This window comes from Rissa tridactyla, chromosome 1, assembly GCF_028500815.1.
Source record: "Rissa tridactyla isolate bRisTri1 chromosome 1, bRisTri1.patW.cur.20221130, whole genome shotgun sequence".
Classification (NCBI taxonomy): Eukaryota; Metazoa; Chordata; class Aves; order Charadriiformes; family Laridae; genus Rissa; species Rissa tridactyla.
In genome coordinates this window covers 162,116,278-162,143,738 of record NC_071466.1, presented here as the reverse complement: position 1 = coordinate 162,143,738, position 27,461 = coordinate 162,116,278, and the positions used below count along the sequence as shown (strand labels likewise).

Here is a 27,461-nt window from a genome sequence, read left to right as displayed (position 1 = left end):
TAAGGCACTCCCTTTTGTCCTTTTTTTTCCCCACATTAGATTCTATCTGTCTGCTCTAGTACTCAGTCAGGCTGTTGGCCACAAGGCTCTTTCAATACTACCCTGAGACACAATAAGAAGTGATTTCTGCAGGATTATAATCAAGGGTTTAAAAGAGAAACTGGTGCCTCTTTCTCCCCACCTTCGTTAACATCTCTGGATCTCACAGAGATAAACTGCCCTGAAATATATTCCACTAAAATGAGAATGGACAAGTAACCTTCAAAACCTGGCCTGATCATACTCAAAAGAGGATTGGACTGGATGTATCCCCATTAACTGACTAGAAAAGCCTTTGTTGCCAGACATCTTTCTTTGCTTCCAGCTAACTGGACCAAAGTTTGCTGAAGTCTTTCATTGTAATCATCACTTTCCACAGTAGAGAAAATCTTGAATTAGACCCATTTTTGATACTACGTACTTCTACCCTGGTGCTGATAATGCCAGAAGGAGAACACTCCATACCACTGTCTTCTCCCAACTCCAACTTTTCTTTCTCTGGACTGCATCAACCAATAGACAGTGAGGAAACTACAGGTTAAAAAGAACTTTGATAACAGAATTACATCAATAACTTCTACTGCAAACACTTTACACCAGAACAAAAAATAAACTGCACTGCCTAAAGATTTCTTTGCATGGTACAGCATCCTCCTCACTAATGCTTCTTCTCTTATAATTATGTTGACCAGCAGAATTAAGACCAGACCTGGTCTTAAAAATTACAGATCTCAGGCCTTGCTGTACAGCAAGTGCGATTATAGCCCACAGACCTATCTGAGACTAAATATAATCTTTCTTGAGAATTTGAGAAGAGCTGGGACTTTTACTGCTGTTCAGCTGCAACAGAACATTGTGAGCTTTGACACGCAGAGAACTTTCGTTGCAGTTCCTCTCATCATGAAATATGTGCCTACGTAGACAGAACAAGGCAGGGGAGGAAAGAATGGGAAGAGGAACGTAATTCTTTATTCCATTTCTGGGGGGTGGGCTACACAAAAGATTAGGCATAAAAGTGAGATAAGTTCATATACTGATCTGTCACAGCCATCAACATTCTCAACTGGAGAAAAAGAAGAAAATGAGAGGAAAAACAAGGACAATGCACATGACAAAAAGAGGAACAAAAAAGATAAAAATAGGGATGTGTAGAAACAATCAAATGTAAAGAAGGATTGGGAAGAATCCACCCCTCCTCTAAAGACATACATTGCATTTCCAAACTTGACCCACATGTGTCTGGCTATCTAATTTATGAGAGACGTGAAGCTGACCAGCCAGCAGGCTGGCCATAAATTATGTCTCTTAGATAAGCCAAAATGATTTACATTAGGAGAGGGGAAGGGAAAACTGACGAGTAAGAATCTTGCCCTCGTGGGCACTGCCTGGGATATACTGTATTGGCACTTAAAATCTGCAGGTGTCCTGAGGTGGCAATATTCCTTGCCAAGACCTCTCCATTATAAAAGCTGATAGATCAGAGCCTTTTTTACACGGCCTGATAGCATGGCTGCCTAGCACAACTACACTTTCAGATCCATGATACTTGCAAGCTTTGCTCAAATCCTTGCTTTTTCCTCTTCTTTCATATAACTTTATTGTTTATCTCCTTTATTTTTTTATATATATATATGCACTTCTTTTTTTTTTCTTTTTTTTTTTTGCATTAACAAAGCAGTAGCCAGTAAGTCAAGAGAAATTATTTTTCTTCTCTACTAAGTGCTTATAAAGCTGTATCTGGAATACTATCACTAATTTTGGAGCCCCCAAAACAAGAGAAATATTGACAACCTGGATAAAGTTCAACAGAGGACAAATAAGGGTGGAGACAAGACTCACAAGTCGCAACAAGGCAAAGATCTCCTTGGAAATAAGAAAAAATAATTCAACAGCACACTAGAACAACGTCCCAGAAAGGTTATGAGGTCTCCATCCGGGGAGATTTGCAAACTTTGACTAGACAAGCTTGATCTATCTTTTATATTAGCCCAGCTTCGAGCAGGCCATTGCATAGATGATGTCCAGTGGCCCCTTCTAACATTATTTATTCTATGTTCAGATACCAGATGCTATCTTCAGCTAACCAAAGTCTCCATCAGAGTTACTGGTCACTTTATCCAAGACAATATGCTTGCCATAAATTAAAATCTCACAGGCATTTGGCAACTGTGAACGTTTCAGAAAGTCTATGGTACAGTGCTATAAAATTAAATTTCATGTATAAAAAGAAAAAAAAAGGAATGGGAGGAAACACAAGTTCTCCTAAAAACAAGACTTCTAAAAATATTAACTTTAATAACTTCATAGCGAAACATATTGGTGGATATTCAGATTGGATTGACAGTAAGAAGCAATCAACTGACCTCTGTGCCTTGCTTATACTACCTACTTCATGCACCTACAAATTCTTTTCTCTTTGAACACCAACTTTTCCCTCCTCACCATTCCCCCTTGTGGCACTCATCCCTCTCCTAACCTATCTTCCTCCCCAACCTACTTTCCTCTCCATGTCATGTTTTTTTTGTCTTTTTTTGATCCCTATCTCACCCTTTATTCTAGTCCTAAATCTCTGATCCTGAGTCAGAAAATAATTCTTCAAGGCACCTCCCCTAAAGAGCAGCTAAATATTTGGCTTTGGGCCCGTTCCTGCTTTGTCAGCTCTCTCTTGTCAGCAGGTGTATCAAGTGTGTGAGGAAGCTTTGGAATGACCAAGAAGCCCATAAACTGACCTGGTAATCCCAGGGAAAGCCTGGTCTGCATTAATGATCATGTAAAATAAACAAGAGAGTTTGATGCCTAAAGTACCATGGAGCAGCCTTCTTTAAATGGTGTCTGACGCATCAAGTATTCGGTGCTTGAAATGGAGGGAGGAGGGGAATTTGGCTACCATGAAAATGGGTAGAGAGACTAAACTTATGCACCACACAAGCACTAGACCTGCAGTAATTTTATTAGCTATAAATATAGTTCTTCAGTCTTTCTTTTGCCTTAATAGCTTGGCTCCCATTACCTTCAGTCTCTTTATTCTTGTTAGTGCTGTGACCTTTAGACATCAAGAGTTTTACTGTAAGAAATAGATTGGTTATAGAAACTTAGCATGCCTGCCTATATGTCTGACAGTGAAAAAAAGGATGAAGACAAATGTACACAACTTGAAATTGGACTCTTAAGACCATTAACTAGTGAACAATCAGAAAGGCTGCAGAGTTTTAAAAACGTGTCTGGTTCAGAGAACAAGAATCACAGAAGATAACACTTTCACCACGTAACTACATAAGTCCAACTGGTATTTCAGAGACATAATTTGAAAATTCAGTGTAATTTTGCTCTCAGTTACACAAAAGTCACTGTTCATGTACGCTTACCAGTCCACCTATATCATGATGTAACTATACAAAGAGTTTATGAACATCAGAAATCTTTATACTAGAAAAATTGTTATTTTCTCTCGCTCATGATTCATCAGAGCTGACCTGTATTTCTACTCTGAATACTTTCTTTCCAGTAGTGCTTTATTCCATATGTTGCAGAAAAAAAAAAAAAAAAGAAAAAAAGAAAAAAAAAATTGAATACAAAGCACACTTCCTTGCCATGGCAACATAGTTCACATTTTTACTTCTGCTGGTGATTGTCTTATGCTTTCAAAGACCACCAGATTTAGCTAGGCAAAGAGCAGATACTCTACTTTTACTTATAATCCTTCTTCAAATCTCAATAAACTCTTTGCTGAAATAATAGCCATCCAGCTGCTAAACCCACAAGATAATTAAACACTGTGAAAGGACATTTCTTTTTAAGCAGATTTAAATTTTATCAAATGATTACTCCATCTTAATTTGAATAATAATTATTCAAATACTTTTTTCTTTTTAACCTTTTCTCACCTAACTCCTTTCTTGGGCCCTTGGGCAATAGAATGTAAAAATGTAACTGTGGGACAGCAGAAAGCTGCGTGAAGAAGGCAAGAAAAAAAAAAAGGCATGAAATAGTTACTGGATTCTCATTTAGGCTCCAAATCTGGCTTCAGATGGACTATTCATAGTTTAAAAGTTAGGCATAAAGCAGAACGCTGTGCAAGATCACAGTGCCTTTGACACAAGAATTGTTCCTTGCTATGAGACATCGAAGTACAATACTTAACGAAAGGCCTAAGTGACAGCTGGGTCTACAAAATGTGAAGCAATATGAACAGAACTGAGAAAGAAGCACTTAGGAAAAGAAGCTTCTAGTGATTTCTAATAGGTCTATTCTCCAAATAAATATCTGACTGAGTTTTCTTGTGTTGATTTGGTTTCAGTCTGCATTTTTGGCTGCATATATGAAGTACTGGTCACTTTACTATCCACAGAGTGCGTTAAGAAGATGTGGTAGCCACGCTTAAGAATTCAGACTTGAATTAATGCTGCCACAGAAGTGTAAAGACTTTATCTAAACATGACAGTCTATGAAAAAAAGATGTAATGGGGAAAAGGAGTTAACAATAGCTATTTTTTTTGGTCTAGCAAACTATCTAGAACTACAGGAGAAGGGTATTTGCTATATGGTATATCAGGATATCCTTTCCTTCACTTTGTAAAGGGATCAACTCTCTTAAATACTTACACATCTGGTTTTCTTTCTCCAAGTGTCTTTATCTACAAAAATCCCTTCTCGCCTGAAAGCAACCTATTTATTTCTCTAAACTCTGGCTGTATGGTGTGCTACCATTCTAAGGGAGACTTTAGCAGATGTTTTTGTTTTGCTGTCTCATCTTCAGGCTCCTTTTAAGGAGCTATTAGTCTTTAAGGATCCCTAATCCCCCAACTAAATTTATCAGCAGTTGATTGCAGCCAAGAGTTAGTTAAGCTAAATTAAACTTTGAAATCCCTGTACAGTGTATCAGATGCACTTCTGGTAGGAGAGGTGGAACAGAAAGCTCCAAGTGTTCCACTTACCAAGAGGTAGGAGAACCGTGCTTTTCTCTAAAGGTTTCTCAAAGCTGCCACACATTTTTCAAGATCACCACAATTTCCCTGATTTTATAAGAGCAAGAATTGAACTATTGAAACAACTTGTCCTTTAATTCCGTAGCAGGTGTGTGCATGTATACATGTGCATAAATTCACACACAGCAACTTGTCCTTTAATTCCATAGCAGGTGCGTGCATGCATACATGTGCATAAATTCACACACAGGTACATACGTTCCGCTACAAGTGTGTATATTATATATGGAGGAGGTATATGTACACACACACTTAGGTTAAGGCTGCATGCATGCCGAGACATCCATTCCAACTGACACACATGTGGTGAAAAGCTATTAATCTACATATATCAATATATCTCACATACGCACATGTATCTGTTCCCCAGTCTTTGTCCTCACACTATCAGCCAGTCCCTTGTTTGCTTCTCTCACTCACACTCATAAATAATTATCAGAACAGATATCCCTCCTGCTCTCACTCCTGCTTTTAGTGAGTAGTAAAATACAGTGTCTTAAATAATTTGCATGTCAACATCAATAATTGGTCAGTTTTGATTACAATATATGATAATCCCTTATTATTCCAGAACTGTGAACTTCTATGGCTCTTCTATGTCACAAGGAGGACAATTATGTATCCCTACACACACAAAACAAACAAACAGACACACAAAACAAAACATAAAAAGGGACAATCCAGTATGTACTCTTCCTTAAAAAGAAAAAAGCACATAGGAAAAACATGGATGCTTAAGAGGAAATGGCATAAGATACAGATTTTTTATGTGTGGGAAAGCAATTGCAATCTAAACCATCAGTAGTTTTCAGAAGGCACTGATATATAACAAGAGATTAGAACCCACATAGACCGATATTGTCAATCAAATTCCTAACATATTGGGCTTCTCTCTACAAGGTAATTATTCAGTGGTACTAATTGATCCCTATGTCTTTACAATTTCTGTAAAAAGCTCTAGAAGAGGGGCCTGGTGAAATTTCTCCATTAAAAACGGCAGAAAGAGTCCCAATGACAAATATGGAAGATGGCTCAGGTCCCAAAAAGACAACTGAGTTGAGACTACAGCTCTCTGGATGTAAAAGCAATTCTTGCAAAGCAGGTTACAGTAAACTGGTGAAACAAAAACAAATTTCCTCTCCAAAGACTTCATAGCATTTACTCTGAGGACACATCAAAGATATGTTTCCAAAATCATTTGTCTATCATTTTCACCAGCTTTTTTTTTCAGAACAGAAAGTGTGTGTGAGAAGTGTGATTTCTGATGTCTGTATCCCCATGGCTACTAGAAACAGCTAGAAAGGGAATTGGGCACATCACAGCACACAAAATGTCAGGTTAACAAATTCCAACACAACAGCTCAGAGAAACAGACGCTTGCTTTCTCCCACCTTCATCCTCCCATATCACACTAAAAGAAAAGGGGGGGGGGAAAAAAAGTCAACAACAGAAAACTAGCCAAAGCCATGTAAGGGAATCAAATATGTCCTTCAGAAATGTAAACCTCTCTAAAAATAGGATGAAAGGCTAAGCAAGTCGCTTGTTTTTACTCATAGCAGTAATAAAGGGTCCTTGTAAGGGATTCGCACAAGTTCTGTGCTGTTACAGTAGCATCTGTCTCCTCATTGCTGGAGAGAAATGGCGAAGAGGATTTAGAGCGTGTGTAACCTGAGAGAGAAATCATCTGTCATTCCCTCACAGGGCATTAGCAAACTTTCCCTCTCCTGGGAAAAGCAAGAGCCACTCTCCTTCCCCTGCCTCTTCCGATTACAGCTTTAAGCATTATTCTAATAAATTCACTTATGAATAATATTAATAATTAGAAAAAATTTAGCTCTATTAAGAAAGGGTAAGAGAAGCCCAACTGAAAAGAGACAATATTCTGTGCAATACACAGGGTGAACCTGGTAGCAAAGAAGAGGTCAAGTAACAAATGGATCCTCTCTGTGAAACGGATGATCCCGCTGCTGCGGGCAGTGAAACTGCTGTCACAAGCTGTACTTCTCACAATCAAGATCTAGAGCAACAAAAAAGAAGAGTATGGTCCACTTTGGAAGATATTATCCCAGGACAGGATGCAAGATGCAATTTCTTGTGCCACTCTATCGTGTGGTCTCATGCAAACTGTTGGTTTGTTGGTGTTTCGGTTGCCTGCCCTTTAACAGGAGAAAGTGTTGTTGGAACAATAAATCCCAAGACAGTCAGACAATAGTAATGGAAGACATGGAGGTACACTACCTCAGAGATCAATGAGGTTTTTAGTATGCCCTGCTACTTGTTCGTTCTTTCCCAAATTAGACGGTAGAAACATCAACAGAAGTGCAGAAAAATAACAGAGGTGATACATCTCAGCACTGTGCCCTTGTGGCCAAGAAGACCAATGGTACCTTGGGGTGCATTAAAAAGAGCATGGCCAGCAGGTCAAGGGAGGTCATCCTCCCCCTCTGCTCTGCCCTGGTGCCACATCTGGAGCACTGTGTCCAGTTCTGAGCTCCCCACTTCAAGAAAAACAGGGAACTGCTGGAGAGAGTCCAGTGGAGGGCTACGAAGATGATGAGGGGACTGAAGCATCTCTATAGCGAGGAAAGGCTGAGAGACCTGGATCTGTTTAGCCTGGAGAAGAGAAGACTGAGATGGGATGTCATCAATGCTTATAAATATGTAAAGGACGGGTGTCTAGAGGATGGGTCCAGACTCTTTTCAGTGGTGCCCAGGGACAGGAAAAGGGGCAACAGGCACAAGCTGGAACACAGGAAATTCCATCTGAACATGAGGAAAAATTTCTTTACTTTGAGGGTGGCAGAGCACTGGAACAGGCTGCCCAGAGAGGTGGTGGAGTCTCCTTCTCTGGAGATATTCAAAACCCACCTGGATGCGTTCCTGTGCAACCTGCTCTAGGTGACCCTGCTCTGGCAGGGGGGTTGGACTAGATGAAGGTCCCTTCCAACTCCTACCAGTCTGTGATTTCAAAGAGGCAAAATGCTGCCAATCAGCACATCACTTGTACCTTGTGAGTCTCTGTTTCATCCAAAAGCAAGATATTAATGATCAATTTACTGAAATATCTCATTCTTTTTCAAGACAGCAGCTTATGTGTCCCACTGATATCAAAACTCAAATATCTCCTGATATCAAAACTCAAACTGCTTCATACAAATAACTGCCAAAATCCCATAGCATGAGTTTAAAGTGCTGTTGCGTATCATTTAGATCTGTACCACATGCCATGTTAATGCTCCACTTCTAGATTAAAACATGTATTTTACCTACACAAGGAATATTCACAAAGTTTTGAAAGGAGTGCAAAAAGTCCCCACAATAAGGTGATTTATGTAAGAGACCACCACTGTGAACCTTTTTAGGAAGATGAAACAATACAAACATCCAAGAAAAAAAAAAAGTATGCCCATAATAAGCATCAATTCAAATGTGCAGAATATAGAAAATGCAATGTAAGTTTCTATAAAATGGATTAGTCCAATAAAACTATTTCTTATTTTGCAAATAATGTTTTAAAACATGGGAATAAACTCTTTTCACGTTGCCTAGGAAAAAAAAGAAATCCCCATACATAAGATTGTGAACAGGGTGATAAGATGATTATCAGAACGAATATCTAAAAGGCAATTGTAAGAAGTTGTGGTACACAGGTAATAGCAGGGAAAATATACTTCCCTTAGGAATACGCCAGTGAGTCTTTCTTTAATAAAATTCTCTCCAGAAGACAGAGGATAAGAATGCTACAAAAGATAAACTCAAATTTTCAATTTGACATTTAGCTCAGGGAAAACCCCAGATGCAGCAGAAGTGAATGCTGCTGAACAAGCTAACACTTGAATGTCCGTCCATTCTCTGAAGAAGTTTAGCATAGGTAACAAGAGTAGAAATTTCCTTCCTGCAGTTCTCCTTTTAGGCAACCTAAAGAGATAAAGAAGAGAAAGTACTGGAAAATTCAGTGTTTGGGTCTGATTCAGGCTGTGAACTACATGGAGATATTCTTTTAGTGCAAATAAGTTTGTTTTGTGTCTATCTGTTTATTAACAACCAGACCGGGGCTGTTCAACTCATTTCATCAGGGTGACTGAAACACAGTCTGTAGTACACAGAACAATGACTTTTATTTACTGATATCCTCCTTGGCTGGATTCAAATCATGACCTAAACATGAGAAGATTTATCTCATTTACCAGCCATGGAAGTAGAAGAATTGTTTTCTGATGAAATATTGACATTAAATAAACAGCTGACACTACCCTGGTCCTTTTCTGCTGCTAGTTATAGACTTTCATAGCCAGCAATTTCCACTTGGGAAGTTGGAAGGAAAAGCCCCAACTTGCCATTTGAGCATCACTGCTATAAAATTCTTTCCACTTGCCATTTATCCAGAAAGATATGACTCCTTTACAAACCTATGACTTTTATATCCATCTCACTGTGCACTAACAGCTCCGAAACAAATTATAAGAGTGTAAGAAAAAAAAAAAAAAAAAAAAAACAACACAACAGATTCATTAAAAAATAACTATCAAAATTTGGGTTACCACAGGATTCCAACTGCTAAAACTAAAGTCAAATTTTCCCAAAAGCTGTTTACCCTGATCTAAATGCTTTGACTGCTCTCCTACCAGCAGCCTAGGATAAATGGGAATAAGTAATGAAGCCGTCTTTCTGCTGTGCTAGTTTTTCTGGAATATAACCCCTGTGGTAATAATTACATGGGCTTATCCATCCCAGTGTGAACAACACCAGAGTGTCAATTATGACAAATGTCTGATACCCACAAATGTCTGTTGTAAAGAAAACCGTTTCCATTCTCTTAACCTTGGGGTCAGGCTTTCCCAGTGGGACTAACAGCTTTTTTTCCTGCTGTAAGTATCCATTTGAGAGTTGCTAAGAGGTGTTAAGATACACAGACCTACTCTTTCAGCACTAGTTTTTTTCTTGTGTGGTAATCTGAGCGTAACTCACACCAGGGCTTTACAGAGAAACACCTATCGCTGTTTTTCATTTGTATTATCTCCTTTGGGTGATACTGTTCAAGACATTTGACTTTCTTTTCCACACCATTTGCGACAAAAGCTGTAAAGTCCCCAAAGCCCACTGGTAGCATGGACTATTAGTGACCTACTTCTAGCCTCTGGGGTATCTCTTGTAGCCATTCGCTGTTTCCAGCTTTTGAGATAACTATCAGAGGAGCCGTACGTGAAAATGGAACCACTAAGCTCTGATCTTAGGAATACAGACTTCTCTCAGGCAAACCAAAGAATAGTCCATTGCATGGGCTATGAAGAAGTAATGGAACCTAAAAAGCCTGAATCAGTCTGATATACTCTATCTGGCAGAAGGAAAATGACAATTAGTATATACAAAACAACTGACATTTTCAGTCACAAGGTAGTAGTGTAAAATATATATTTACCTGAAAATAAATATGCTCCTACGCAGCCTAAAGAGGGCATATATGAATTCAAGAGCAGCATGGAAGCAGTCACAGTAAACATGGACTGAAGTTTCCTGTTTTATATTAGAGAGGAAAAAGATGTTTTTCTATGGGTACTGTGAGTCATTCTTTTAACTGATTTTTTTTTCATATACGTTCTGTCCACCTGATCCTTCCACTTTTCACACGTGTGGTATTATAAATTACACTGAGGTAAATAAGCTAAGAACCACCATACCGGATCAAAATAAGTTTCCTCTAGTTCTTTAACCCAGTATCCAGTTCCCAGCAGTGGACATACACAAAAGCCTTTGGAGGAATCTAAGCACATGGTAATCACATTATGACACTTTCCCCTAATCCTACCCCAAATCCCAACCACTTTAGGTCAGGAACTTCACAAAGCTGGATGTGGCCTGTATGAGTTTAGTAACCTTTGATGGATTTCTCTTCCAAGAATTTGCCCATTCTCCTCTCCAACGCGTAAAAATTGTCAACATTACAACATTCTCGGCAGACTAAATTTCATAAGCGCTACATTCTTTGCTATGTAAATGTATCTTTTGATAAAGCTACAAGTTGTACTCACCAACATGAAAGGTTTAGCGGTACTTTTACCAGGAGAGATTCGTGCTAAAATTCTGGACAACTTCTAATGTGGGTTTTGACATTTCATCTTCCTAATAATTCCCAATTGTGTGGTGGGAAAGAGAAAAAGAAATTACAACGGATGAGCATCCCAATTAACTCTGCAGTGTATATGTCTTCTAAAGGGGAAGCCCAGCCCTAATGTTTTCCTGAATTAACCTGATTGAGATTATAGTAAATGTGTAACCACATTACTGAAACTGATGAGTGCGGTAACACAAACTTCCTCCCTAAATTTTATCATTTCACATAGGTGGACTCTCAGTGATCCTGTTGCCACAATTCCGCATGTCTTTCAGCTTCAGGCAGATTTGTACGAATAACCTAGAAGTGTCAGGTTTTGATTGTATTCTTCTTACCACCAAAAAAAGAAAAATCCCAACAACAATACCACTTTCAATTAATGAATGACTTGACATATACCAAAGACCTCACTATATGCCCAACAAGGTCATAAAGCCGCTTGTCTCTTTGTAAATAAGCCTTAGTAGGAACTAACTGAAAGGATAAGAAAGGATTTCCACTAATCAGGATTGCTTTCACATGGCTGAATTACACATAGGAATCACAATGATTAGCCCGGCATTTGCTCTCCTTTCACTAGTGGACAAATGCACTCATCCCAATGGAACAGACGGAAATGGAAATCACACTCCAGTAGCCAAAAAAAGACGGTTCTACAGTCCTTGTCCTCTCTAAGCTGCCAGAAGAAGGTGAGAGAGAATAGTTGTTCTGCCAGCTACCAAATGGAAATAGAGCACCCAGCTAACCACCATGAGATGCTGGTATCTCTAAACCAGAATCTAATCTTGGGACAACATCAAGGCTATGTGATATGTGAAAGTGTAACGCAAACCCCACATCACTGTATTTAGTGAACAGGGTGCTGTGAAACATACTGCTCCAAAGGCAACACAGCTGTTGGTTGAAACATTTGGACCCACAGGAGTCAGCTATCTCACATTGTAATTAAATACAAAGTCTCACCTGCTCTGAACTAGGGTACAGACACAGTGTTTGTGAGAAATAAAGCTACCTGAAAGATAATATTACTTCCCCTACTACTGTAGCACACTGAAAATTAAAAAACCACTACAGGAAGTGTAATAAAAATAAATAAGAGAGAGAACATTAAACTGATTGAATTAACCTTTGTCATGTTTGATTCAATAAAGCTTCCTCTTTAGAAATTATCTAAAGCTGCTGGAGATTTTCCAATTTATCATAGAACTCGGCATCAAAATGATACTGGCAGTAGAGAAATATTTTTAAATATTCTTATCCTGTACATACCTCAATTATCTTTCCTCCATTCCAGGATCAATTAATCAAGGTAGAAAAAAACAAATCTCACTTTTGCAGCACCTGCCTTTCCCAAAAGATAATTTCAGTTGTATCACAACAGCCTTGGTTGCTCTTTAACCTAAGAACTGCAGGATTTGAGTCCTGAAACAGAAAATACTCTTTTCTTTACTCACAAATATACTCCCGATAAATGTGATTCATAGGCCTCTATGAAATGATTCTTCTTGCCAGAAAAACATTAAATATCAAGAAAAGTGTCCCCAGACGGATTACAGAATGGCAAATAGGCCTCAATGGCATTTTTATTGTTGTTATTATTGCTTGACAGAGTAAAAATAGAGGTGTCTTCAAAGGTGTCTTTCCCTGGAATGAGCAATTCAGCATAAAGAGAATTTATATGCCGAAAAGGTTACAGTCAATGTATTATGACTGTATATATAGTATCTCTTCATTTACAACGCTCCACCTCTCCTAAGAAAGCTCAGGTTGTACATTTTTTAGACTTCTACAAGCGCCTTGTCCATTGGGGCCCAGAATGCGGACTTTTGGATGCCCCTGAAAGCTGTTGCTTGCAGGAAAAATTATTTCTGCCTTCCTTCAAGGCCAAGAAGTAAAGCTGAATGTTGCAGCTTTACGTGCGGGAGGCAGTTTAGGGCTGTTGTCTCTTGTTTCGAGTGGTATCTGCCGGGGGTAAAGAGAGAAAAGGACTAACTCCTGGATGTAAGTTAAGTCTTCGCTTTCCCTCTCTCTGATGAGGAGGCTGCATCTTCCTATTCGCATCCTTCTGAGCAGAGTCCCAGCTCCTGAACTGAAACCTCCTGATTCATCGTGATGGATCTCCCTGACACTGCCACCTCCATTTGATGGAAGATGAAGGGCCTATTTGCCCCCAAATAGCTGATTCATCCCTCCTGCCTCTACCCTTAACAATAAAGTTTCAAGTGGACCATCAGTTTGCCGAGGTAACAGGTTTTCACAGCCAGGGCAAGGTGAGTGCCAAGGATTATTAATAGTGTTCCTTGATTAGTTAAGGGAAAGATTAATGTGACACCGCCACCAAAATCCCTGAATATGTGATACCAGTGAGAAGTGGGTATCACCTGCTAAAAATAGAAAGAGCAGGGGAGATTATATAAGTGGGGTTCCTACCCCGAGTTCCACCTCTTTTTGACCACCTCCATATCTAACACCCTTTTCAAGCGTGCTTAGGAGAGAACCAAAAGGTAAGTAGCAAGAAAATGTTCAAACTTCCACAGCAAACGAGGATTCGCCCGCTCCCGGCAGGAACCCAGGACCTTCGCCCGAAGGAAGGCAGATAAGGATCTCTTCCATCACTGCGACCCTATCCCCTGCCCACAAACAAAAGCCCAGGGGCAAAGAGGTGCAAATCTTCCAAACACAGAGGAACGGCTTCCCGCAGAGAAGTCTGAAAACGAGAAGAAAGGGCTATTAAAAGGAAATAGGTGAACACATTGAGGGGGATCGAGGAGAACAGGAGGGGAGAAAGTGAGAAAATGGAAATAACAAAACAAGGAAGGGGAGGGGGAAAAGTGAAGGAGCACGCGAGCAAGGACTCGGGGAACACAATTTACTGAAATGCTCAGTCGTGAACCAAGGGCAAAAACCAAAACACGTCGCAGAAGTGAAATCTCTCTTTATGCACAGACGATAGTAAACGATGGGATGAAGTTGCTCTCCTTGGTGCGGTCATTAGGAAGATAAAGGAAACGTGTCACCTTTTTTTCAAAGGACTCCCGGCTTTCTGCTCGGCGTGGGGGCTTCTTGCTGTTCGTGCAATTCTCCCTGAATTGTTTGCTTTTGAGAAGGGCGTTTTGATTTCTACTTGATTTACTTGATCGTTTACTCTAGTAAGAATATCATCATTCTGGCGCCGTTGGAAGGGGGAGTTGATCTATGCGAAAGCTTCCGTGCAGACAACTTGGAAATCCACGGTGTGGATTTTGCAAATAGTTCGGGCGGGAAAATTGGCAAAATCTCAGAAATAAAGAAAACCGCGTCATTCATCTCGCAGGGATGATGAGAAAAAGGTGAAGGGTCGAGTGTGAAACTGCCAATTCGTGAAACGCCTTTTATATTAGAATAACATAACAGTTTTGACTACAGCTCGGTGGTTAAAAAGCTTCTAAAAGTTTGCTAGCTGTCCTTAAAAGGGATGCACCGCTGAGATCAGGGACGGGCCTCAGCCACCCCTCCGTGTTAGATCCCCCACTGTCCGCTTTGTGAACCTGTATGTCGCTGCTTTCACACTTCTGGCCGCGGACGGTCCGGCCTCCCGGCTCCTGAGCAGGGGACGGGAAGCTGGGGGAAGTGTTATTTACGCTCCACAAACGGCTCCACCTGATCTCGTTTTTCTGGCACCTCTCACTTTTCGCCGTCACAGCACGATGAGGCCGTAGCGGCCCGACGGATCCGATGACGAGGGAAAGCGAAACGCTTGGCGCATCGTTAGGGATGCGGCGGGAGCTGCCGGGGCTGCCGTCCCCGGGACTCGGCCGCGGAATGCGGTTCCGACGGCGGGGAGCGACGCGCCTCTGGCCGGTTTGCTTGGCATGAGGCTAGTTGAGCCGATGGGCGTCTGCCAGCAGGGCAGGCAGCGCTGCGCATCGCCTCTGCCAGCCACCGGCTTGAGTTACGGCCGAGGGCAGCCCTCCAAATGTGCCCTGCCCTGTCAGCAGAGCGGGGCTGACACCGAAACGCGACTCAGCCGCAAGGAGAGCATCTTCCCTGGCCTCCCCGTCGGGGGGCCTTCCCGGTTGTAGGGACCTAAAAGGAGGATCCGTGCCTCCAAGAACGAGGAAACCTCAGCAACGGGTTTGCAAAAGGTTCGTAGGAAAGCAAAAGAAACCGTGGGGGCTGAGGTCCGGCTCCATTGCAGACCGCACCGATGCCGAGCGGAGCAGAGCAGGGAAGCGGGACGGCCACGTCGCATCAGGCCGCAGGCGTCTGCCCTGGGGACCAGGAGGGACTCTTCCCTCTTCCGCCTGTTAAGGAAAAGCAAAGGCACGCCAATTACAGAACCTCGTGCACATTGATTTCTCTTGTAAATACCTGTATATTGATGGGTCTACATTTAACCTAGGCGTAAAACAGAGTAACGATTGGGTTTTAACCTGTGCTACACCAGGCTTTTTCAACTCCGTTCTCCCAGCCGAACCCTGCTATAGCAAGCGACACGAGTAACCCGGGTACCGTCTTCATCGCACACCCTTTCACCTCTCAGCGCCGAAACAAGGCGGGCAGCTGAGCCGGAACTACCCCTGCGGAGCCCTTCTGCAGGGCTGGAGCTTATCTCGGGTCCAGCATCCGAGCGCACCGCTCCTCTTTCCCTGTCCATCGGGGAGAAGATGCGTTCAGCTTAGGGAGAGGGACTCGGCTCCTCCATCCGTCTCCTTGTTTGTCCTTGGAGAAAGCTAAGCCTCTCCTGTATCTCAGGAAATACACGGAAATAGTGTGTGGGGGGGAAGTTCCAGGGAGAGAAAAACGACAGTCCCTCCCACAACGAAGAGTCGCTGTTTAAAAATGAAAAGAAAAAAAAAAGAGGGGGGACCCCAATGTCACCTCCTCCTCCGTCCTTCTGCGCTGAGTGACATGCTGATGACTCACCCGTTATAGCTGAACTTGGGCCGCGCAGAAAAGGATGGGGGCTCGTACTTTTAAAAGCTCTGAGGAATCACTGGCGGAGCGTCAGGAGTTTTTGCAGCAGCCGCCTCCTTTTCCAGGCCGCTCTCCCAGGACCAGGGTGCCACTGCGTCAGCGGGACCGGGCTGTACCCGCTGGTGGCAGCGCGGGGACCTCGCTGCCACCGCTCTGCCCTCCCCCATCTGTCCTGAAGCAGAGATGCCAATGCTCCTGCAGAGATCTGCCCTACTACTGGGCCCTAACCTTGGCTATCTCAGACCAATGGCTCCCGCCCAAGCTCTGAGAACGAGTTGGACTACTTGCCATATGGGCACAGTTTCTTGGAGAAAAATACAACCCTAGAAAACACATTACAATTCCTAAATCTTTCTGTTTTGGTGGTGTCGGGAAGTGCCCGGCCCCGCCTGAGGAGCCCGCCACTGCACAGGAGCTCCGCACGAGCATGTTGTCACCTCGCATCTCGTTTCACCATATCATATCGCGGAAGGTTCTGCAGCATATTGTGCATTACAAACGGGATCTGTGGGATTCGCAGGGATGTGATAATTAATTCAGCGAGGATGATGCTTAATATGGACTGGCCCGAAAGAAACGAGGTCTAAAAGGAATATGTGCGTGAAGGGGAGGGGGGAGGGAGAAGGGGGGGATGTTTAAAGTGTTTGAGCGATAAGGCAAATGTTCAAAAGCTACATTACATTTGCTTCCCGACCTCAAGAGCAGCTTGAAGCTTGGCATATGCTGCAGTTCCTTACTCATCACCGAATGTAACTGGTGAAGCTCGTCCTGACTTACTAAAGGAAAAGGCTCTGCTCTGCACCACCGGCTCTTCCACCGCACCCGAGAACTTGACCTTGGCACAACTCTTTCCCCTCCGGTATCACGACAGACTCTGGCGCTGCTCCAGTAAGGCTCAGGCTCCGACCTTCCAGGGAGCGACCCCCCCCACCTCGCGTCCTCCCCCACCCCGGTCCCCGCAAAAGGCATCCCCCGTCCCCTCTCTTTAGCCGAACCCTCGCGTCTGTGGACTACTTGGTGCTCTGCGAACTGGCGAGCGACAGCCCGTGGCACTTCTCCACGCAGAGCTATATAGCTGGCACGGCTCCAGCCTCTCCCGGTGTGCCATCCCCACACAGCACTGCAGCTTTGGTCATATGAGCAGAAATGATGAGAAAAGCACTTTTTAATCTTTTCGCACTTGCTTCCCTGTTCAAACAGTTGCAGGATGGCTATGACTGACGTGCTCAGCGCTGAGGATATCAAGAAGGCTGTGGGAGCCTTTTCAGGTGAGTGCTTTTTTTTTTTCTCCCGTCTCTTTTACTCCCTTTCGCCTCTTCAGCTGAGGATAGCAGTGTATTTATTTAAACTCGGGGAAGATTAAAGGATCCTGCTAGACAAAATATCAAATGAGGATGTGTTTTCAGAAGTGCAGTGAAAGCGTGACAGGTTTATCAGGTGCAGGGCTACATCCTCAGCAAAGTTGCTCTGCACATTAGAGAGGTGAAATACTTAAAGGAAGGCAAGCAGTAATTGCGGACAGACTCTGCTTCTACAGAGAGGATACTTTCAAAGGGAACAAAACCCACGGCGACCCGGGGTGGATTATATCTTGATGTGGGACAAGGAAGTCAGCCGTGGATGTCGGCAGCTTCCCACTGACCTCCGAAATTCAGTTTCAGGTATTATAGAACTGCTGTTTCTCGTTCCAAGGAGATAAGAAACCGCTCTTTTCTTACTTCCTGTGTGGAATCCCCGGGGTGGGCTTTGCTTTTCGGGATGGAGCAGAAAACAACAGTAGAGCAAAAGGGTGCACTGCTCGACTGCAGAAGCTTTTTGCAGGACGAATGGCTGCAGCGATCCATGCTTCCCTCTCAGACCCCTCCGGCTTTCAGATATTCCCTGCCCTTCTAATTCATCGCGACCCCTAAACCGACAGCCAACCCTCTTCGCGGTTACAGGGATCCACGTAGTTAAGGTTGCTCCCGAGGAAACGCCAACAATGGTGCTGCAGGATGCACACGTTATATTTTCCCCCAAAACTACCTGGCTGATCCCACCACCCGGGAGAGCAGCCTCCTTCTGTCCTGCTCTGTGCGGTGACCTTCCCACACAGGCAGAAGCGCAAAACCCGCTGAGCCCGAATGAACTCAGCAGCCGGAGAGTCAAAGGGACCGACAAACTGCTTTGCTCCATCCAGCAGCTGCTTTTCTCATTAGCTTCCATTGTTCTGGGGTCTGCTCCAAGTCCCGGAGCAGGTGCAATTAGCAGCAACTAACGACAGATCTCAGTGAAGCGGATCCCGAAAGACTGAGCCTCCTTAATTTTACGTAATAGGAAAAGCTGCGGCGGGAATAAGGATGCAATGGGGGAAAAAAAAGAAGTCCACAGCACGTTTTGGAGGTCACTGTATTGGATTCCTAATCCACACCTTTCTAATCCAGTCGTTAGGCTACATGGGTGGGACAAAAGCGGGTGCAGTTAAAGGATGGGAGAGGTGGAGCAGGTAAACTCATTTATCTCGGCTCCGATTTCAAGGGCTCTGGGTTTGTTTTTGGTTTGTTTTTTTTTTTTTTCCCTGCGCGCCGAGCGTGCCTCACAAGGTCTTGCAGGCAGCACACGGAACGGCGCTCCCTTGCAGTGTCTGAGCTTACAAACCACGACTGCACATACCTTTAGCGGTCAAAACGCAACACTGATTTCTAGTAAGTCTTCAGGAAAAAACGAAACAAAATTGAAATAGCCACGTGCTTGAAACACTTCTCGTCAATGCTAGGCTCCGGAGTTGAGCAAGAGCGGGGTTGTTGTTTTGTTGGTTTTTTTCCGGCGGTGTAAATGTCAAAAAATGACAGCAATCTAATAGTCAGAGTCCACTCTCAGATGACTGTTTTAGCGTAAAACTTAGAAAAAAAAAAACAAAACGGGGTTAAGGCACTGAAATGAGATCAAGCATGTTAGACTTCAGCTCCCAACTCTATCACAGGCTTCCTGTGTGACCTTGGGCAAGTCTCCATCCCTCTGTAGCTCAGATCTTCAGCTGCAAAATGGAGACACTGCCCCTCTGCCCCTTCGTTTATTTCACTTGGTCTCTGTGAAGCATGGACGATTACAGTGTCTATGTCTAGCTCTTACCACAACTGGGGCAGACGGTGCCTCCCAGGGTAGGACACGCAGCAGTACGGAAGAAGACCACAGGTATGCGTTGGTATACGTTTCAATGATTTCCCTAAGCAGTTCTCTGGCTTTTCATCTCCTACAGCGGCTGAATCTTTCAACTACAAGAAGTTTTTCGAGATGGTAGGATTGAAAAAGAAGAGCCCAGAAGATGTGAAGAAGGTTTTCCATATTCTTGATAAAGATCGAAGCGGCTTCATTGAAGAGGAAGAATTAAAGTAAGTAAAGATATGTCCTTTCTCATATAATCTTGCCTTAAGAGTCTATTTTCCTGTTTTCTTTTTCACAAGACTCCAGGTAATAGAATGCAATTCAATCTCTTGACTAGTATTTGTGTGCAATAATCAGTTGTTTGCTGATTATATGATCTAAAGTGTGTTGGAAGTAGCTAGCTGTAGCTTTTATTGCAGGACCCTGAAACACATGAATGATCAATACCTTGCAGGTAGTTCTTTGTTCAAATGCAGTTTCAGAGTAAAGCACTCCTGAAAGTTAAAGAAGGTCAATAACAGAAGATACAATCATAGACTCCAACTCAGATATCAAATCAGTGGTAAAAATACACAAAAAGTGAAACTGTTCTGGAAAAAAAACTTTCCTTTTTTCCATGCCTCCTCTTTAGGTTTGTACTGAAGGGCTTTACCCCAGAGGGAAGAGACCTATCAGACAAAGAAACGAAGGCTCTTCTGGCTGCTGGAGATAAGGACGGTGATGGTAAAATTGGCGCTGATGGTATGTGATTAGAGGAGTAAACTTTGACAGTAACATTGGAATATTACTCTTATATACAAGGACTGAGGAAATCTAGGAATCACTGGGGGCTGTGACCTTCTGAAGGGCACAACTTGGATTTAATGGAATGCCAAGTCCTGCTACATTTGCCATACCTTGCTTGCAGGCTTTAGGGGGAACAGGAGCCAAGTTCTGACACTAGAGGGGGCAAGAGTTTACAGAAATCTGGATAACAGTTAAGGCACACTACAGCACAGGACCAAGTAGCGATCCAACTTCTACTTCAATTGGTTTAATTTTTCTGTTGATTTCAGTGGAGTGCGGATGACTCGGGCTTGACTATAAAACTTAGAAAAGAGAAAGAAAAAAAAGCTGAGTACCAGCATTTCTGCTTGATGATTAGTAAATAGGAAAGTAATGCATGACTTAGCAAAGCAGTGCTCTTAAAATTCAAAGTACAGTCAGTTGCTACAGAATTTCTATACAGTAGCTGTCTACCCATCTTTTGCCAGTGTTTATGTGGGTCTTCACAGCTGAGAAAGCTTGTCACTCCCTTTCACTAAACATAAGAACTACAAGAAAAGAACAACTTTTCCTCTCACAGCATTGCTTAAAAAATTACTGCTGTTTTCTGTTCCTCCTTGGGATGAATCAAATTAGCCCACATACAACATTTTTCCTTTTTTCTCTTTCTTCTGTATCCCCGAGACACATTGGAACAGACATGAAGAGATGCATTTCTGAATTAAATCTTTCCTTATTGTAGGAGATAGTAGCAGAGGTTTGTGGTCAGAGTACTAAATCATCTAGGCAGCAGGCAATTGCTAAGTTTTCACCATATTGACAAGCCATATGATAGGGTGAAATCTAAAAAATATCTAAAAAAACCTCACATCTCCCTGTGTTACCTGATCTCTGGGATTTGTAAAAAATGTTGCCTCCAACTAAAAAGCAATTAAAAAAGGAATAAAAAGCAAAATAAGGTAAACTAACATAGGTTCCCAGTTCAGAAGCTGAAAAAGTGACGTACAAAATCACCCACTGACATATTAGTCAGGTAATATACTGGTGAAACTGCCTGTCCGTAATCACACTGGCATATCAGTGACTACGATCCTTTTTCTAGAGTAAAGCCTGTTAATTTCTCAGGTCATGATTATAATACACTTGCAAAGAAGCAACCGTGAAACATTTAGGGGAAGTTCCTGCTAAACTTTAGCAGTGCTACTGAACCCGAGGAGTGTGTCGTTATTTGACATTTTGTATGCTTTATTATATGGGTCCTCCTTACTCCCATTAAAATTAGTGGCAGTGGTACTAAAATCAGTGGGCAAGATTTTAACAGGAAAACTTGATTCAGGTAAGTAAGCCTACCGCTGATCCACCAACCTCACATCAGATACATTTGCAGTTATTCCCGGAAGGCTGGAAAACAACAGCAGTACCAACTGGAATAAAAGAACGATATTGCAGAATGACTTTGGCTTATACAAGAGGATATAGCATTAACTTTTTTATTTAAGATTGACCATAACTTTTTTTTTAAAGTTGAAACAATGCCTGAAAGCCAGTACATTGTAAGAAAGCAATACGAAACACCTCTTCTTATCTCTTTCTTCTGTAACTTTTACACTTCCTTAACTTTGAACTGGAATTACTCTGAATTTATAAATGGTAATGAGAAGAGAACGAAGGACCTTTTTCTTTTGCTTCTTCTGGTCATATCCCTACTATACAATATTATCTGTTTCTTCTCCATTTCTTCAATTTGGCTCCAACAGCAAATTGTTACACCAGAAAGACTTGAAATACATGCAAAGTTAACAGCTGGGATTGCGACCAAAGGACGAGGATGACAGATACTTTCCAGCATTTCCTTTGGTTCATAAATCCAATTCCAGATTATAACTACCTATGTAAACGAAATGTAAAGTCAGGAATGTATATCACATTCCTATTCAGTATTGCAATGCTGTATTTCTGTTGCAAACCATTTCTTTTTTTCCCTATAATTGAATTGTCAGGCCTCACCTTTACCCCTTGTTTCAAACATCAGCATCGTACACCATTAAATGATCACAAACATGCAGCCTTTCACAGGGGTTAATGTTAATTCCCTACATGGCCCTTGAACACTGTCCCTTGGGAGCCCATAGCAGTTGTAGGAATTAATCTTCATGGATTTTTAACACCACAGAGCCATCTTTCTCAGACCTATCATCACAAACATTAATCTCAACCTAATCAGCCTTCTTCCAGTTAGAGGCCTCACATTACAAATTTTCTCTTAGGTCTCGTGCTTTAAACCTTTTATCATTCCTGCAAGACTCTTCAGCTCAGAAATAGTTCCACTAGCTTATCTCTTGTCTGATCAAGATTTGTAATTTGTGGCTGATCTGCCACTTTCAAACAGTTGAAAATTTGCAGCCTGTTCATGCAAGACATGATCATCTTCTGTGTGACACTGAGCACCCTTCATCTTCCACTGATGTGAACAGAAGAGGATGAACAGGAAAAAAATTTCAGGACAAAGCCAGGTTACCTAATAAAACTACAAACATTAGCTTGCAGATTTGATTGGGAACCGATGCTGAAGCAGCTCTGTTAGCTTCAGGAGAACATTTATAAGAAAGAGGAGAAAAGAAAATGAAGATTTCTGCTCATAATGGTTTTTTTACTCTGTTTTGTGTATTAGTACTGGACATGCACATCATGACTTTCAGTTTCTTGATATTGACAGACTTGAATAAGTACATAGAGAATTTAAAATTCATGCACTGTAGACAGAACAAATCCAAATTTTTATCCCAGTAAGTCAAAATATTTTTCTTGATACAGCTCAACTTCTGCAGACATTTTAAAATATTTCACTTATTTTCTTTAAACATTGTAAAAATGAGACATCAAGCATTCAAAATTACAACTGATAAGTCATGATCTTGCCACAGGTAAAAGTCAAAACAGAAAAGAAAAATCTTTTGGAAGTCCTCCTCTTCTTATCCCTCTTTGTGCTCTTGTATCTTCTAAAATGAATTAGTGTAAGTCATTGCTTATGAAGTTTCCTAAACAGATTCGCTATTGTACGGATAATGTAAAAAACACAATCCGATGAGAGAAATCATTAGCCTACATGTCCTCTGTAATTATATCTGTCATTTCAGTAAAATACTACAGGGCATGCATTAGACTGCTATAAACTACTAAACTATACTGAACACAGTGAAACAATCCTCTCCTTTTAAGTCAGAGCTTTGACACAAGGTAGCTAGTAAATTATTCTACATGACAAAATAGTCTAAACCCTTGTAATTTAAAACTATTATTTGTGCAAAGAAAGATATAATTTTGTTTGGAAGGAGAATTACGACTGGAAAACAGGATGTAGTCCATCACAAGGATTCTCTCATTAACCGTCCAGTCAGAGGCAATAAACATTTACAAGAATTACCATCAGGCAGGGGCTAATATACAGTGCCTTATCTCAGAAGTTTTGCATATATATGAATAAACTTCGTAACAATGCCTCCAGAAGCCACCTGCATTTGGGCTAAGCTTCATGGGAAAATAAATAGTGAACTAGTTTATAAGATATTTCAACCGGAACATCTTTGAAGTATTTAAAGTCCATTGAAAATCCTGGAAAAAAAGTATAAAGCGTATAGCAGTTATTCAAAAAGGAGTATTTTATGGTTTGCTGGCTATGAGAAAGTACCCGTGAAATATATTGCCATTAAGTGATAATATCACTATCATAATGTATTATAGAAAATATTTGGCTGCAAGTCTGAATAACCTTTTCCAAACATATTCCATAGATACAAATTATTATAAAAAGGATTTAATTTAGCTGTAGCAAGCATGACAACTTGTTCTAATAGAATATGCATAGTTAGTTTTCCCTTTTGGAAAGGTTTCATCCATTGCAGTTCATGTTTCTCTCTGCAGGATTTATTCACACAGTGATTTAATAATCATAGCCTTTTTCAGTTTTTGCCCAGAACAGTCTAGGTTTCTACCACATGTATTTTATGTTATCTCTTAAATTCAGTTTGCAACACTTTTGACCTATGTACCCACCGTACACAGGATTTATACATGTTTTGTGTTAAGTAATCTGCATCACTAATCCTAATTTGGATTTACATCTTTCAAAATGATGGATAAATTTGGATTTAATTTAAACCCTCTGACACTTTTATTTTCCAGTATGGTTTGTCAGCATTTGGCAACCTGTTTTTTGGAAACGTCGTCAAAAGTGGTATCTGTTTGTACACGCCAGTCAGTAAAGATCTCACTTTGTTAAGAGTTTAGCATTTTTCAACTGAACATTAGAATGTTCTTTAAAATGCCTAATTTTCATCTGTCTTTTTTAGTTGCAGGACATTACTCCTCATTATGGCAAACGTCAATAATTTTCCCTTCAGCCTTTACAGATGACTGCCTCCCCTGTTTGTCATTTTCCTCTCAGCTGATTATGTTAAACCTATAAACCACTCACTCTGTATACCCTCTAATCCCTTTATCATCTTTGTTGCCGTTCTTGGGATTCCCTCCAGTCTGTCATTTTTAATGCTCTGAGGCACACACAACCATGCAAGGCATTCTCAAGTGTAACTGTTCCAAGGTTAGATGGAGTTAGGAATTATAACCTCCTTGGGTAATACAGTATTCAGAGTGCAGTATGCCAGGCAGCTATTCACTGGGATACAAATGTGCCTTTTCCATGCTTTATCACCCTGCTGAAAGGCGTTATACATACCAAAGCATAAAAAAAACCCAAAACGCAGATAGATACATTTATGTAAATATTATGGGCGTAATGCTCATAAAAGCCACAGGGTAAAATCCTGGCCCTCTGAGATCATGGGAATTTTTCTTGTTATCACCAATGTGGTAGAGATTGCTACGTAGGTTTGTGTCAGGTTTTGTTTTTGTAATCTGTCATTTTCAGTCAATTTGCCATTACAAAATTGAGTTTAAATGTAATATATTTATAATACAGGGACATGAATGCTCTGAAAGACTCATTAATAAGTCTCTTTGCCAAACTCTGATATAAAGGAAATTTATCTCACTGCAAAATTAAATTTCTCATTCTTGCCTTCATCCCATTGAGATTTACAAAGGAATAACAGGGAACTAATCAAGTTCTTCAGATTAATAGCGGTGGACAGTCTTGACAGTCTGGCACGTATAACATATCTCCCTTACCCTCAAAAAATCCTTTCATTTCACTGTAAGATTTCCCAAGTCATACTTTCCCTTCAATTAACTTGGATTTCTTTGTTCTTCTGTTATTGTGATGTTTCTGCTACACCAGTGACTCTGTAATCATTGTAATATGCTTCCTCCTTCTTTACATTTTCTTTTTTAATATTTATTTTTTCAATTTTTCCTTTCTCCAGAATTTGCAACTCTGGTGGCTGAATCATAAAGGCTTTGACCAATGCAAACCCTTCACCCATCCTTCACTGCCCAATTCCAACCACCTCCTGCTGACTGCTTTGGCTCCTGTTCTATTTATTTATGTTATTTTATACTCCAGCTCTGTTCTCTGCAATCCCGCAACTCTGTAATTGTGCTGAAAGACACTGTTAAAATAATAAAGGTCACATCAATCTGGGCTTTATTCTCTCTCACTATAACTTGTTTCTTATGTCATGTAGGCTTGGCACATGCTGAGAGAAAAATTTACTCTTTTTGATGACATCCCTGCTGCTTTATCCTTCGCTAGGGTAAAGTGGGAATAAATTTAAAAAATTATTTGGGATAAAACATGCATATAATGAGTCATTCAGTCCAAGTTCTGAACTGTGGCAAAACTGACTGCATTATTTTTAAGCCATCCCTGCTAAATGGATGCATACTCATAGCCTGGAAAATCTCTAGTGATGGCAATTACCCAACTTCATTTGGCAGTTTGTTCTTTCGACTTAATCAGTGTTATAGCTAAAAAGTATTTCCTAATATTTAACCTACATCTTCCCTGCTGCATTTTGGTGATCGGTAAATTGATACTTGTCTGTATCATTTGTTAAATTTGCCTGGTGCAGGGGGATTTTTGGATAAAAGGTTTGACAGGAATATCAGTTGGTGCCAATCATGCATGGGATAACTTCGTAAACTATTAAAAAGCGGTCACTTCTGAAAACCAGGGTATGTTTACTAGTGATGTTACACAACTATCTAGGACAGAACAAACAGAATACTCACAAGAAACAACAGTATGAATTTCAGGAAAGTGGACACCAAGATTCAGGTCTGATGCTACTGTTGACACTCCCACTGTTAAAATTTTATTTCAAAAAATGCCATCAAAAATTATTTCTTCTAAAACTTTACCAGAGAATTGAATTCTTTGAGTTACATACAGGAAACTGAGATACAAGCTAAGGAAGTGATTAGCCAACCGTAAGCCTATGACAGAGCCAAGAGCTAAATGTTTGTTTCCCAAATCCTATTCAGAAACTTTGTCACCGAGCTCACGCTTTTTATTTTTTATTTATTTATCTATTTTTAAAGCAAAGATTGGGGGGGGGGGGAGAAATCATCATTTTTAGGCAACATCTTCCCCACATCTTGACAGAACATTGATTACTACTGGAATAAAAAGGAAGCGCATATTTGACATTGCTGGATTTCAAACTATTCTCTGCAGCAATAATACCTTATTCCATTCAGATTTATTGTCACTAATTTAGTATAAACAAAAAGATAAGGCTGAAACTCTGTCACCATCACATTGTACAGAGTACCATTGTCTGCCAGAGAGATTACCCAATGCTACTTGGGAAGCCAATAAACGCTCCCTAAAGCCATTCTAGATTTTCACTCTGTAGTAACTTGCAAGGAAGACTTTTTGCTGAAGCTGCTGCGCATTCAAAAGAAATCCTCTGCTTTTGCACAATGTATATACGGATCTGAATAATGTATTGATTTTTAAGTATTCTAAATAAAGCAAATGAAAAAGGATTGCAGTGAAGCAAGACCGTTTATTTACTTTTTCTCGGCAGCTGCTGACCTCAAGTGGCAATAAAGTGTAATTACAAGAGTATACAGCGCTACAGTAAAAACATTAGGAACCGAGTACTGAAGTATCACGAATGAAGATCCACAGAATCAGAGAATCGGCATAAAAATCGCTATGTAAGCAAAGCCCTTTACAGTGTCTTTCTGTTCTTTGAACCTTCAAGGATTTATATTTTAATGCTTCACCTGATGGCATGAAAGCTGAAATTTTATCCAGGGCTTTAACAAAAAATAGCACAGTAGAACATAGCCATTAATGAGTCTAAAAAATTATTTGTAGTACATTATGTGAAATAAAGTAAGTTACAAAAACATTAATGGGAATATTTTACTGGCATAAAAGTCTGTAGACCCCGATGATTTCTCTATCGGTCTTTCATCACATTATACCCTCAATCACTCCTGAACAAGCAACACTGAGTACCTAATTTGGCCTGAAATTTTTCAGCTATATA

The 27,461-nt window shown here is 41.0% G+C and overlaps 1 protein-coding gene across 3 annotated transcripts in view; it reads left to right on the top strand.

Moving 5' to 3' along the window:
• PVALB (parvalbumin) overlaps nucleotides 1–27,246 on the top strand; it is a 36,956-nt gene extending 9,710 nt beyond the window's left edge. The window contains exons 1-5 of one of the 3 annotated variants that reach the window (XM_054188304.1): nucleotides 13,595–13,640; nucleotides 17,293–17,360; nucleotides 19,331–19,463; nucleotides 19,868–19,977; nucleotides 26,991–27,246. In XM_054188304.1, the coding sequence (XP_054044279.1) occupies nucleotides 17,300–17,360; nucleotides 19,331–19,463; nucleotides 19,868–19,977; nucleotides 26,991–27,013 (327 nt within the window). In that variant the 5' untranslated portion in view covers nucleotides 13,595–13,640; nucleotides 17,293–17,299 and the 3' untranslated portion in view covers nucleotides 27,014–27,246. Of the gene's footprint in view, nucleotides 1–13,594; nucleotides 13,641–17,292; nucleotides 17,361–19,330; nucleotides 19,464–19,867; nucleotides 19,978–25,382; nucleotides 26,931–26,990 lie in introns of those variants that run through there. The other 2 variants (XM_054188302.1, XM_054188303.1) reach the window with 2 other exon arrangements.
• The last annotated feature ends 215 nt before the right edge of the window (nucleotides 27,247–27,461 follow it).